Source organism: Eublepharis macularius, chromosome 4, assembly GCF_028583425.1.
Source record: "Eublepharis macularius isolate TG4126 chromosome 4, MPM_Emac_v1.0, whole genome shotgun sequence".
Taxonomy (NCBI): domain Eukaryota; kingdom Metazoa; phylum Chordata; class Lepidosauria; order Squamata; family Eublepharidae; genus Eublepharis; species Eublepharis macularius.
The window spans coordinates 23,531,084-23,543,695 of NC_072793.1; the positions used below are offsets into that span (position 1 = coordinate 23,531,084).

A 12,612-nucleotide genomic window follows, 5' to 3' on the forward strand; every position below is an offset into this window, starting at 1 on the left:
CCTTATTCATAGGACATGACATTGAAGGGAAAGGTAGGGGAAAGAGATCAGTTTGACAGAATTTATATATAATTGGGCCCGGCTGCTCATGTCCCTTGCTAGCATGTCCCTTACTTGACTGAACGTGTTGGAAGTATCCTGTGGCCTATAGTCCCTTAATCGGTACTAGACCTGAACCTTCTCTTCCCTCACCTTCCTGCCATCGTTTTAGGGTACATAGTGCCATGGATGACCAATGGTTCTGAAATGCTTATTTGGCCTTTGTTGCCTTCAGTTCCCTTTATCCTTACAGCTGCTTTGTTAGTCAGGCCACGACTGCTCCCTACCCACCTTACCCAGTGATTGTTGTGGGGATAATAATAACATACTTTGTAAACCGCTCTGAGTGGGTGTTAAATTGACCTGAATGGTGGTATATAAATCAAATGTTGCTATCATTGTTATTTTATTGTTATTGTCAGGGCTTTTTTTCTGGGGAAAGAGGTGGTGGAACTCAGTGGGTTGCCAGCACAGGGGGCAACTTCTGGCAGGAGGTGGTGGCCCTGATATCAGATGCACGCGTACAAAGTGTGCACATGCTCCCAGCACCACTGATGTCACTTTGGGTCAGCTGGAACAAGGGGAGAGTTTTTAAAAGTTTAAATCGCCCTTGGTGAAAATAGTCACATGGCTGGTGGCCCCGCCCCCTGATCTGCAGACAGAGGGGAGTTTAGATTGTCCTTCGCGCCGTGGCGTGGAGGGCAATCTAGACTCCCCTCTGTCTGGAGATCAGGGGGTGGGGCCACCAGCCATGTGACCATTTTCAAGAGGTTCTGGAACTCTATTCCACTGTGTTCCAGCTGAAAAAAAGCCCTGGTTATTTATTATCATTATCACTATTATTACTACTACTACTACTACTACTACTACTACTACCAACAACAACAACAACAACGTATTGGGGGTGGAGCTGAGCCCCAGAAGGATTGCTGTGGATTCATGCAAGGAGATAATGGTAGAGAACTGAATTTATGTTTAAGGAATTCAAGGCTAGTGGAAGGGGCAAGGGTGTTTCTAATGTGAACTGTTAGCTGGATGAATTCGCTGGAGGGTCCCATGCAAGATGCGTCCCAGTGACTAATCTTCTTACCTCAAGGTCTTCGTCCTTAGCAGGGCTGTCTTTCAATACAGAGTTTCAGGTAAACGATCAAGCCCTGTGCCCCTTGTTAAGAAATCAAGAAGAGCCATTATTCCTGGACTTATTCTCAGGCACATCTGTAGAATTATTTAATACAAATGAGTCTCCCTTTCATAACCTGGCCATAGAGACATACTTTCCCCACACTTTTAATGCATATTTATGGATGAAGAGGTATTCTACTCCACTTTAGTGAATGAGAGTATGACACAAGGGGTATGTGTTCATCAGCTTGAGGCATGCAGCGTATTAACAGCGTGATCCGGTGATTGTGGTGTCCCAGACACTAAAGCAGATTACAGTGGGCACAAGTGTATGAGGAAAGGGCAGAAGAAGCACCTCCTTCACAACTCTGGTTGTGAATGATTCTTGAATCCAAGTTAATTAACCCCGAGGGTGTCCCCTTGGAGCCACTGAGAACTATTCCCTTGCCTTGCACTGTCTGCAGTCTCTGTCTGTCTCAACTTCGGGCCATTGCTTACCATTTGTTTTTTGTTCTTGATCTTCCTTGCCAGTGGAGACCATTTTGGGCCTAACAGGTGCGACGATGGGAAGCCTCATCTGTTTTATCTGCCCAGCTCTTATTTACAAGAAAATCCACAAGAATGCCCTTTGCTCACAGGTCAGTGCCGATCTAATTAAGCCCTGTCTCCAGCAATAGAGTCTGGGAACTTGGTTATTTTTCCTGTAGCCAAGAAACCCAATCAACCCTCCTGTTTTCCCATGGATGGGAGGTGTTGCAGTCTGCTGCCTGAACAGAATATGCAGCCTCAAGGATGTGTGTGCTTGTGTGCGCATACATACATGCGCATGCTTTAGCCTGCATAGTGTTGGAACATCCCCCACTTTTGTCTCCAGGAGCCACAGAAGTGCATTAAATAACTGCCTGCAGTCTCCAGGCCAGTATGTTCCAGCTTTCCCAGTATGGACAACTTAGGCAGCTTAACAAAGCCGCCTGTTTCGACCCGTTGAGTTTGGCTAAAACAAACAGCCCCTCTTGACACTGTGAGTCCTACTGCTGACCCTTGGCTTTTGGTTTCCAGCCAAAAATAACAATAATAAAAAGGAACACACACATACACAAACAAGTGTTGCTACAGGAATAGATTTTGCTTTGCAAAAAGTGTTCTTTTTAAAAACCCTGTTTCTTTCATACGGGAGCTGTTGCTTCACTCAAGTTCAACAAGGCTTATTTCAGTCTTTTGAATTTATTTTTCGTCACATACTTTTTAAAAAAATGTTGAAATAAAAGGGGTATTCCTTCAGTGTTCTCTTTAGCCCATAATTTTGCCAAGTGTGGTTCTCATTCATGTCATTATTACTTGAAATGAAAAAAAGTTGTTGATGCATAGCATAGCATAACATCAGGGCTCTTTTAAGGGACTTCAAATGTGTGGTTTTTAAAAAACTGGCATGACAAATGTTGTGGCTGCTTCAGTGTTACTGATGCAAAGTGGTTCCTCTGAATCATCATGATGTGTCATAGAATTCACAGGATTGGAAGGAATCCAAAGTTACCAAGATTGACCACATATCCTAAGGCACAATCTTTCATGCTTTCACATTAGAGATGGGCACAAACCAGAAATAAAACGAACCATGTGGTTCGTGGTTCATCGCATTTCACGAACCACGAACTTTCATGAACCTTGTTTGGTTCATGCAAATGTCACATCCAGGTCAGCAAATCATCACTTCCAGGTCAGAAGAAGGTCACTTCCGGGCCAGCGGAAGGCCATTTCTGTGTTAGCAGGTCTTCAGGAAGTCCATCCCCTGTTGCCTAGGAAACTGATTGATCGGTGCCAGGCTGTCTGCAGTGACGAACCAAAAACCAAACCAAACCAACCAGCCTAAAGTTTGTGGCGGTTCATCAGAAATGGGCTCTGACAAACCACCAGTTTGCGAACCCCGAACCGGCCCAGTTCGTCACGAACTTTGGTTCGTATTTCAGTTCGTGCCCATCTCTATTTCACATACATCTGTGTTCTACAAGCAATGAACAGAACTGCTTAGCAATGCAATCTATTTGGCGCAAATATTAGTTCTAACTGAATTACTTTTAACTGAAAGACTGAATTGCAGACTGGACTTACAATGAGAAGAAGCATGTTTGTCAGGAAGTGTTTTTTTTAATGCACGCGGAGCAAAATCCTTCCCCTCAATGAAGAAAATTATACTCTAGTTATGATCTGTTAAGATTAGCTGCCCAGAGGCAAGTGTCAGCTGCTTCCAATCCAAAACTGGGGCTTACTGTCTCCCTGACCCTGGGAGGGCGGATTGTAAAAGAAAATGCCCATTGAGTTTAGAGAGCACGAGGCCAACCAGTTGTCTAGGCGGACTAGGATTCTTTGGCCAGACACTTGTGCAAAGTTTCAGAAAGGGTATCCATCCCTCTCGAAGCAGGAAGTAAAAACACACCAATAGTTCAGTTTTGTGGCACTGTATTACATTTGGATATTCTGATTGTGGCTTTTGTGGTGTATCAGAAGATATCGGAGAGGGGAATAGAAGAATGGTGACTAGAAGCTACTGGAATGCTTACCCATTCCACAGATACCATCCCCACATTTTCACAACTTTTTTGATAAGAGCCGAGAGTCATGAAGCTTCTATCAGACCCTGCAGAACTCTGCACTCTCGTCCATCACAAGTACTACTGGCTTACCTTTTGTTTGTCCACCAAGTACAGACTTATTTCACTTATTTCCATATACACCCCCCCCCTTTTGCCCATAGTCCTTTTAACATGGTCTCTGGGCACCTTGTTCTATATACTTGTGACTGAAGCTCACCTGCGACTGTTCAAGCAAGGTGGTTTTTCAGGCTGGATCTTGGAGGACTGGGCTCTTGTCCCAACCAGGTGTGCTCTTTGAGCTTGTTCTGAGAGATCTCGGGCATAGCAAACTGGCATCCTGTGTTAGTGATAATGAAAGTGCTGCAAGCTATCATCTCTATTTTAGGCAGAGGACCCCATGCCGCTTCGTTCCTTTCCTCCCTAACCCTTCACAGCTCTGGCACGCATGGCACTGAGCAGATCAGAGGGGCCTGAATGACATCTTGATTCAAGCTAGACAATTACGCCCCCATTTACCACCACCCCCCGGCAATAACTTATTGCTGCCTCTACAGCCTCCGTGTAGGCCTATGCAGCTTGCCATTGAGTTAGTTTACATAGTCAACTTGTTTTTAAATCCATCCTAACGAGCTTCTTAATATGCGTAGATGAATCACTCCTCAGTCAAGCAGTGTTTCTTCTCTAACTCGCACCTGCTGTTACAAAGATTAGACTAGTTGCCAGTTGCCAGTCGTGGGGGCTCTGCAGGAAATGGGATGCCCTGTTGAGCTGCGAGCCAGAGGACAGTAGAGGTGCTATAGTTCAAGGTGGAACCTGGTGGAGGTGAATCCAAAACCTGTTCCTCCCTCCCCATCAAACCCATTCCCAAGAGGGAGGAGGAAATGCATCCCCAGATGTTTTTGTTGGCCGGCAAAAGGGTGTCTAATTCTGCCAACTGGAGTTGTTAATTATTACAGACAGCTGGTCAGTCAACAGCTGGCAGTGGGCCAGAGCCCAAGAACGGCAGCTTGGATTAAGCGGCGGGGGTGGCTCAGTTAAAAAGCTTGGAATGTTGGAAAGATGAGTGAGTAACTGAGTGACTCGGGGAAGTATCGGGACATCGAGCCAGGCTTGCGGAGGCGCAAACGAACTGGGGAACTGTCTCCTTTTGTTGTAGTTCCTGTTGCAGGACCATATCCGTTCTTGTTGTGTGGGGCAGCATGGAGACAGACCCAGGTCATGTGAAGGCCTGTAAACGAAAGGGCTCAATTTCTGATGGGAAAATCTTGTCCTTGTGGAAGGTTCTCCAAGCAAGAGCGAGCTCATGGTGCTGTCCCATGTTTCACAGGCAAGGGAAGCCTTGGTGTGAAGAGCCTTCTGGTGTTGGTGTTGGAGAGCCTTCTTTGTACCTAGCTGGTAAATGAACAGGTAGTGCATGGAGGCGTTGAGGCAGTGGCCTTAGGGGGGATGGGTTAGGTAGCCTGTGTTCTATACATTGCCTGGCCTCCGCCCTGTTACACCTCACCACCCATCTCAGAAAAGCAAGCGTTTCTTCTCTCTGGGATCCCCAGGCGTTTTCAAAACAATACACCTTTATATGCTATGAGGAACCCAGAGAGAAGGAGCCCTTGGCTCTTCCAGCTCTTGGATGGGGGTGGGGCAGGGCAGGTAGGGAACAGGTGAATGAGGAGGTTGTAGCTGTGTTGACCACGGTGGGATGACGGCAGCACCAGGCACTCCCCCCCCCCATTAAACTGCTGCTGAGACAGTAGCTAGACTCCCATGCATCGAAATCCTCCTGAATTTAGTTCTCTTGGTTCAAATCTAGAAGTGTATGACTTTTAACCTTTGCCTGCTGAAAGGCATTGTCTCTTGGGACAAAAGCATGAACTACGTGGCAGAATATGCTAAACTTTGGAGTCCAGAAGGCACTGATACGAAGTTACCACAGGGAGAAATTGGACTGTGCTTTTCCCTTTGGAGTCCTTCTTCCCTACATGTCCTCAGCTTCTATTAACTATCAAGTCACTTTAAAATCCACTTTTTTAACACCCACCCACCCACCAGTGATTTTGTAGCTGGATCGGTTTGTAATGTATGTGGAATCACATCTGATTTTTGTGGAGAGGGGTCTGGAAATCTAGATTTGTACACACACTACTGAAAGGATACATATTTCCTGGGCCACTGACAACTGGTGCCATTTTACTTTTAGTCTTACTGGCTCAAAGAACCAGACTACTTGTTACAATTGTGTATAATGTTATCTTAACAGCCCTTTCCCCGTTGCCAAGTGTCCTTGTGTTTCCTGACCTGCAAACGTGGCCTGGAACTCTGGCTGGGTTAGAAGCAACTTGCACAGGAAGGGTTAAGCACCCCACTTCTCACTCTCTTCTTAAAAGCACCCCCTCCCAAAGGACCGGTGGGCCAATGTTACATCTTGTTCTGGGTAACTTAGTTTGGCCCTTAGACAACTTGTGACAACTTAATCCACAGCAGGGGATAGAGTAATAAAGGTCCCTGCTGGATCAGACCAAGGGTCCATCTAGTCCTCTTTCAGGCCACAACCAGCCAAGGCTCTTCTACAGAGCCCACAAGCAAGACAGCCCACCATCATAATGTATCACCAGAATTTAGTATTCAGAGCTATACTATCTCTGGACATGAAAGTTCCGTTTAACTATCATAGCAGATAGACCTATCCATGGATTTATTTATTTACTTTATTTGACTTACACCCCGCCCTTCCCGCAAGCGGGCTCAGGGCAGCTTCCAACAAGATATACTGTTAAAATACAGTAAAATATCATAGCCATATTGATCCACATAGCATAAAAAGTCCAGGCACCACCAAGCAAGTCCGATCCGATCCAAGCCACGCAGTTGCGTCCGACCCTCAGCTACTCCGTAGATCGTCCCCCTCCAGGCCTTTCTGTCCTATAGCGCGTCGAGAGAGATCCGCAGAGTCTCGCAGTGAAGTTTTTACAGGGTAGTTCACCGTTGCTTTCCCCAGCCCAACACACTTAGCCGTACAACAGCCACGAATGGTAAGTCATACGTTGCCATCCCCTTGGCACTTTGAGCCGGTGTGGGATAAGGGGGACCAAGCAAGTCAGACTACTGCAAAATCACCATAAACTACGGGCACCGCCATGATGTAACTCCAGGGCGGCTGCAAAAGGAGGGTATGGCGGTCAGAAGGGGGACAAAATGCTGGCCCCTAGTCAAAGGCCTGGTGGAACATCTCCGTCTCGCACCCTTTTAAAAGGCCCTCTAAGCTAGTGACCATAATCATATCCCGTGACAGGGAGTGCCATGAAAACTATAGATCATGTGAAATAGTATTTCCTTTTGTCTGTTCTGTACCTGGTTCCTGTCAGATTTTGTTGAATGTTCTGGCATTCTAGTAGAATGAGAGAGAAATCTCTCCATATCATTCATAATTTTATTAGCCTCTGTCATGTCCTCCTCCTAGAGTCCTCTTTTCTTATACTAAAAAGTCCCACATCTTTTAGTTTTTCTTCATAGGGAATGTGCACGACCCTCTTGATCATTTTGGATGTCTTCTCTAGTGCCTTTATAACCTTTTTGGTATAGAGCATTTTGAACTGTATACAGTGCTCCAAATTGATTTATAGGAAGATGTTATGATGTGGCAGTTTTCAATTCTCAGTATCATTTGCCTTTTTCTTTGCTGCTGCTTTCTTTGCCCCCCAAGATCTCTCTTTGAGGTTATCTCAACTGATTCAGATCTTAGCAGTTTAAATATGAAGTCAGATTCCAAGGGATTACCGTCTGTTGCAACCAAAATAACAGAGCTTTGTGATACCTAAAAGATGAACGAATTTATTGTTGCACAAGTTTTCTTTCCCCACTTTGTCAGTAGATGTCCACTGGCAATCAGGATTTCTTGCCCCTATGTGCAACACTTTCCACTTACTTTTCTCATATCTCACTTGCCGTTTTGTTGACATTCACTTAAGAGATTTGTAGAAGTCTTTCTACATAATATGCTTTAGATTTTGCCGTGATTTGGGGCCCCTCAGCTCTTCCTTATGTGTCCTTCATAACTGTAGACTGGTCTAGAAAATTCACAACTGTTGCCTTTTTTTTTTTAGGCAAGCTACTTTTTCTAGAATTCTCGTAGATATTGACTTGGTTGCTCAAGACCTTTGGTTAAAGGAGCTTAAAGGAAGAGAGCTGTGGTTCTCGAAAGCTTATGCTACAATAAAGTTGGTTAGTCTTAAAGGTGCTACTGGACCCTTTACTATTGTCCCTAGAATGATATTCTATTTCCATACCGTATTACCAATACACAGGGCTTTTTTTTCTGGGAAGAGAGGTGGTGGAACTCAGTGGCTTGCACTCGGAGAAAATGGTGACATTGCTGGTGGCCCCACCACTGAGCGGCACGGAGGACAAACTAAACTCCTCTCTGCCTGGAGATCAGGGGGCGGGGCCACCGGCCATGTGACCATTTTCAAGAGGTTCCAGAACTCCATTCCACCGCATTCCAGCTGAAAAAAAGCCCTGCCAATACAAGAGGGAGCCTTCTGAAGCTGGATTTACCTCCACTAGGTTACTGATACTGAGAAGTATACCAAAGCAGCTGCATGCTGTTCACTTTTTTTTTTTTAAAAATAATCATGCTCTCTTGTGGCTGTTACAGGAATGCTGGTCTCTTTAATTTTTTTTTCTAACAGCTGCTCTCATTTTCAAGGACAAAGTCTGTACTCAGAGAGGTTTGCACATACGTGCTTTGTATGTGCAGAGTGAATTTTCTGAGTCATTTTTGTTCTTGGATTGATGAGAGCTTGGGAGTAAATAGGTTGGCAGTGCTGGGAATGTGGTCCTGCCAGGATAGCTGTGAGGATGAGTGCAGCAAGGGAGGAGGGCATCTGTTTCCAATCCTGAAGCCCTTTGGAGTCTCTCATAGGAGGCAGAGAGGCCCTCTGCTCTTGATACCAAGCAGATACGTTTGAATACTTCCAGAGGTCTGTTTTAGTATGATCTACAGCATGAAATTGCCCGGTTCATGAACTGGTTTATTTGCTTTGTGAACACGTCACTTCCGGGGCAGCAGAAAGTCTGCAGAAAGCCCACTCCCCCTGTTGCCTAGGAAACTGATTGATCAGCGCCAGGCTGCCTGCAGTGACGAACCGAAAAACGAACCAAATGAACCGGTCTAAAAATCATCTTGGTTCGTCGTAGTTCGTCAAAAATGCCCTCTGACAAATAGCCTATTCGCAAACTAAAAAACGGCCCAGTTCATGATGAACTTTGGTTCGTATTTTGGTTTGTGCCCACCTCTAATATGAGCTAATCTGTGATCCCCGAGGTGTTCTAGTGGCATGAACCTCCCTTGTCTCTGATTCTGGAAGTAATTTCTCCTGTTTTTCTTCTCCTGTTTCCCTTTGGTGCCCAGTCCCGATCACCCACTGTTGCCAAACTATCTGCAAGGCTCCTGTGATTTCCTCCCATACCCATACGTGTCCTTTGATGCACTGTGTCTGGGAATGCTTCTGTTAGACATTGACCTCAAATCGCACACCTCAACCTACCTAAGTATCTGCTTCAGTTCATTGCCATTCTGTGACAGTTCTCCCCATGGGTGACGCAGAAGCAGACAAAGTTCCTTTATTCTTATTTAAGTGCTCTCACCACCATCTTGTTAATTACTGTGCTGGTGTTACGGGAAGCTCAAGAAAAAATATTTAATTTCATTCCGTTGAGGTCACTGCTGCTGGTTGCCTACAGATGCCTTGTCCTCTCCATTATATTTAATAGTTATCCACCTGCAGATGGGAAGGGGGCTTTTAAAGATGTTAACCCCCGCAGAAACGCTTTGCTTGGATGGGGGGGTGGGGCTGAGACTTAATGAATCAAGCTCTTCCTGAGGGGACAAGAAACATGAGATCCCAGCATACATTTTTTTTAAAAAAAAAATTGTCCCAGCGATAGCTAACCTTTCCATGAAACCAATATTGTAAAAGGATTCATATTGGTGATAACGTCTCTGGCAATGATCGGCTCAGTTGCCTGGCTGTCATGAGGGACTGGCCCAGTCAGTCAAAAGGACCTCTGATTGCCTTTGGCTCATTGTTCTGGTTAGCATGGATGAAACTGCTGTAGTCCTTCAGAGGGACATGTGAGGAAGAAGGTTCTGGGCAAGGCAAAGATGGGGAGGCAAAGCAGGGGCCTGTAGAGAGCTGCTGTAGCACAGTGGTTAAGTGGTTTGGCTGTGAATCAGCACTCTACTGGTTCGAATCCCACTACTGCCATGAGCTCAGCAGGTGGCCTTGAGTAAGCCACTCCTTTCAGCCCCAGCTGTATTGTGGGGATAATAATAACACTAACTTGTTCACCACACTGGATGAGACACTAATCTGTCTAGAAGAGCAGGATATAAGCGCAGTTATCATCATCATCATCATCATCATAATTATTAAAAGAAAGGGAGGGAGTGGTTTAGAGTCTACCAGAATGAGGAGCAATGAGAGGGGAGTGATCAGGGCTTTTTTTCAGGGAGAACGCGGGGGAACAGAGTTCCGGAACCTCTTGAAAATGGTCACATGGCCGGTGGCCCCGCCCTCTGATCTCCAGACAGAGGGGAGTTGAGATCGCCCTCCGGAAGGCAATCTAAACCCCGCTCTGTCTGGAGATCAGGGGCCAGGGCCACCGGCCATGTGACCATTTTCTCTGAGGGCAACCCACTGAGTTCCACCACCTCTTTTCCCAGAAAAAAAGCCCTGGGAGTGATACTGGGGGAAGAGGAATGTAGACAAAAGGCAACTGTCTCTCCAGGAACTGATGAGATGAGGGAGGCTGAAGTTCTTATATTGGCTTAAAATAAGCCAGATTTTCAGCTGGTGAGCGAAGGTCAGGAAAGCACTGGAGACATTACTATAACGAAAAGATTCTGAAAAGTTGAGTGACTAGATGCTCACTCTCGCTAAAGACCATGGAGATTTCCATCTTCTGTGTTAGGAGCTGAAGCCATGCACTTGGGCTCTATTGGTTTGGGTGTGCTGGCTTCTCACTTAATGAGATTGATACACCAGAGAAGCCAAATAACGTTAATTTTCCACAGAGGACAGGACAGGCACACACAGGAGAGAACTGCACGTGCTGCTGGAGCTTCGCTTTCTGTTTTGCTGAGGCTCCTGCTGAAGAAAGAAGCTGCTTTTTAAAGGAACGGTGGCTGTTCTCATCAGCGAGAACAGCAAGTCGAAGCACCCACTGTGTGTACCCAGTTCCCACCCACATGACTGCTCTTTGGATCCCAGCCCCTGGTGCTTGCACTCTGCTCTGTGTGTGTGCTACTTTGTACTTCTAGGTGGGGGGGAACTGACAGTTAGACTCCTGTCCGTTGGGGGAAATTAACTTGATTTGACTACTCCAGTGTATCAATCTCATTAAGTGTGAATCCAGCACACCCATACCACAAACCCCAAGTGCCCGGTTTCAATTCCGGCTGTAATTACCAGCTGAAAACTTCACAATTGAGCAACCAATTGTATCCTTACTTTTCCAGAACATTCTCTTGATGTTCTTCTTTATTTGGTTTTATTTATTTATTGCATTTTCATAATTGGAGGCTGTTGTGCCTCCTCGCCTTAAGTAGCGGCAGAGCTGAGGCTTGATCGGAAGAGTAGTGAGAGATTCAGGGTCTGACCTCCTGAAACCTGACACAACGAGGATCCTTTTTCAAGGACTTGAAAATAAACGGGTGGATTTCCTCCTTTCCTTATCTACCCTCCCTTTGTCCATGTCTGATCTGTTGCAAATTGCAAACAGAGACTTGGTGCTGTTTGTTCTGTCTTTTTATGGGGCAACAAGCATAGCCTATTCAAGCAAGCCGTTTTGCAAGATCATCTAAGAAAAGGTGGCTTTATGCCAGCAACTGTGGTGTTTTTTGCATGAGCCCTGGTGTCACAGGTACAAACCTAGGCTAGAGAGCATTGATGCTTGCTCGCAGGAGTTTGAAACAGGAAGCTTGCGTCTAATTCTGCACAATTCTGCAAGCTAATTGTGATTGTGGATCTTGCCTTCCTAAGACATTTGTTTAATAGATCAACCTTAAAAGATTCTGGTTCTCTGAAGTGGAATGTTGCATTCCGTGCTAACAACTGGCCTCGGTCTTCCCAGGCAGTGGTTCCAATCTAGAATAACTTTTAAAGTATCTGCCTAAGAATGTACGCGCATATCTCTAAACATGTTTTACTTCTTTGTATTTTTTTAAGGCACATCTTTTTCAAATTTGTTTTGCTGCCTCAGGAATCCATTTGAGGCCATTCTGTTCTCTTCCCCTGTGTTGTTTCTTTGGTGGCCAATATAATCTGTTCCGTTTTCATTCTTGCCCAAGTGCCCAGAGGTTTCACAATCTCTCGTGCTAGCATGAAGGGCTGAGGGCAGAATCTGTAAGGTCTGCCGGTATATCGTTCGTCCTGAAAATCCGCACACAAAATCCAGTTCTTGATGGAGGTTGTAAACCACTTTCCAGCCTTTTCCTTTGTGACCTGACCAAGGATTTGGGTTTTGTCTGTCAAGGTTTCTAAGATAGTTCAAAGAACTACAATATCTTCCATCCTGGCTAATATATGTATGTGTTTGGATCTTTTAATCTTCATGTGTGGTTCTTCAAAATGGCTGGAATACCTGCCAGTGTCTCCTATGCGTCCCTGTCATTGCGCTCTTCTCGGATTCTCTCCCGTTCCCCGAACCTTTCTTTTTGAAAGGCTTTTGATCCTTTCATCCTAACCATTTGGGCTCTTTCTCAGAAGCAAAGCCTTGCCAATTCCTGTGTCAAAGCATCATCCATTTTCTCCTTGTACATGGAGCAACTCTTCCCCAAAATTTTTAATTGCAGAACGTTCAGATT

General features: G+C 45.5%; 1 protein-coding gene across 1 annotated transcript in view; it reads left to right on the plus strand.

Annotated features, from left to right (window-relative positions):
• The window catches only part of SLC38A10 (solute carrier family 38 member 10), an 82,413-nt gene that overhangs the window by 40,041 nt on the left and 29,760 nt on the right, over window positions 1–12,612 (plus strand). Inside the window, exon 10 of the mRNA XM_054977694.1 lies at window positions 1,693–1,799. Within this exon, the coding sequence (XP_054833669.1) occupies window positions 1,693–1,799 (107 nt within the window). The remainder of the gene's footprint in view (window positions 1–1,692; window positions 1,800–12,612) is intronic.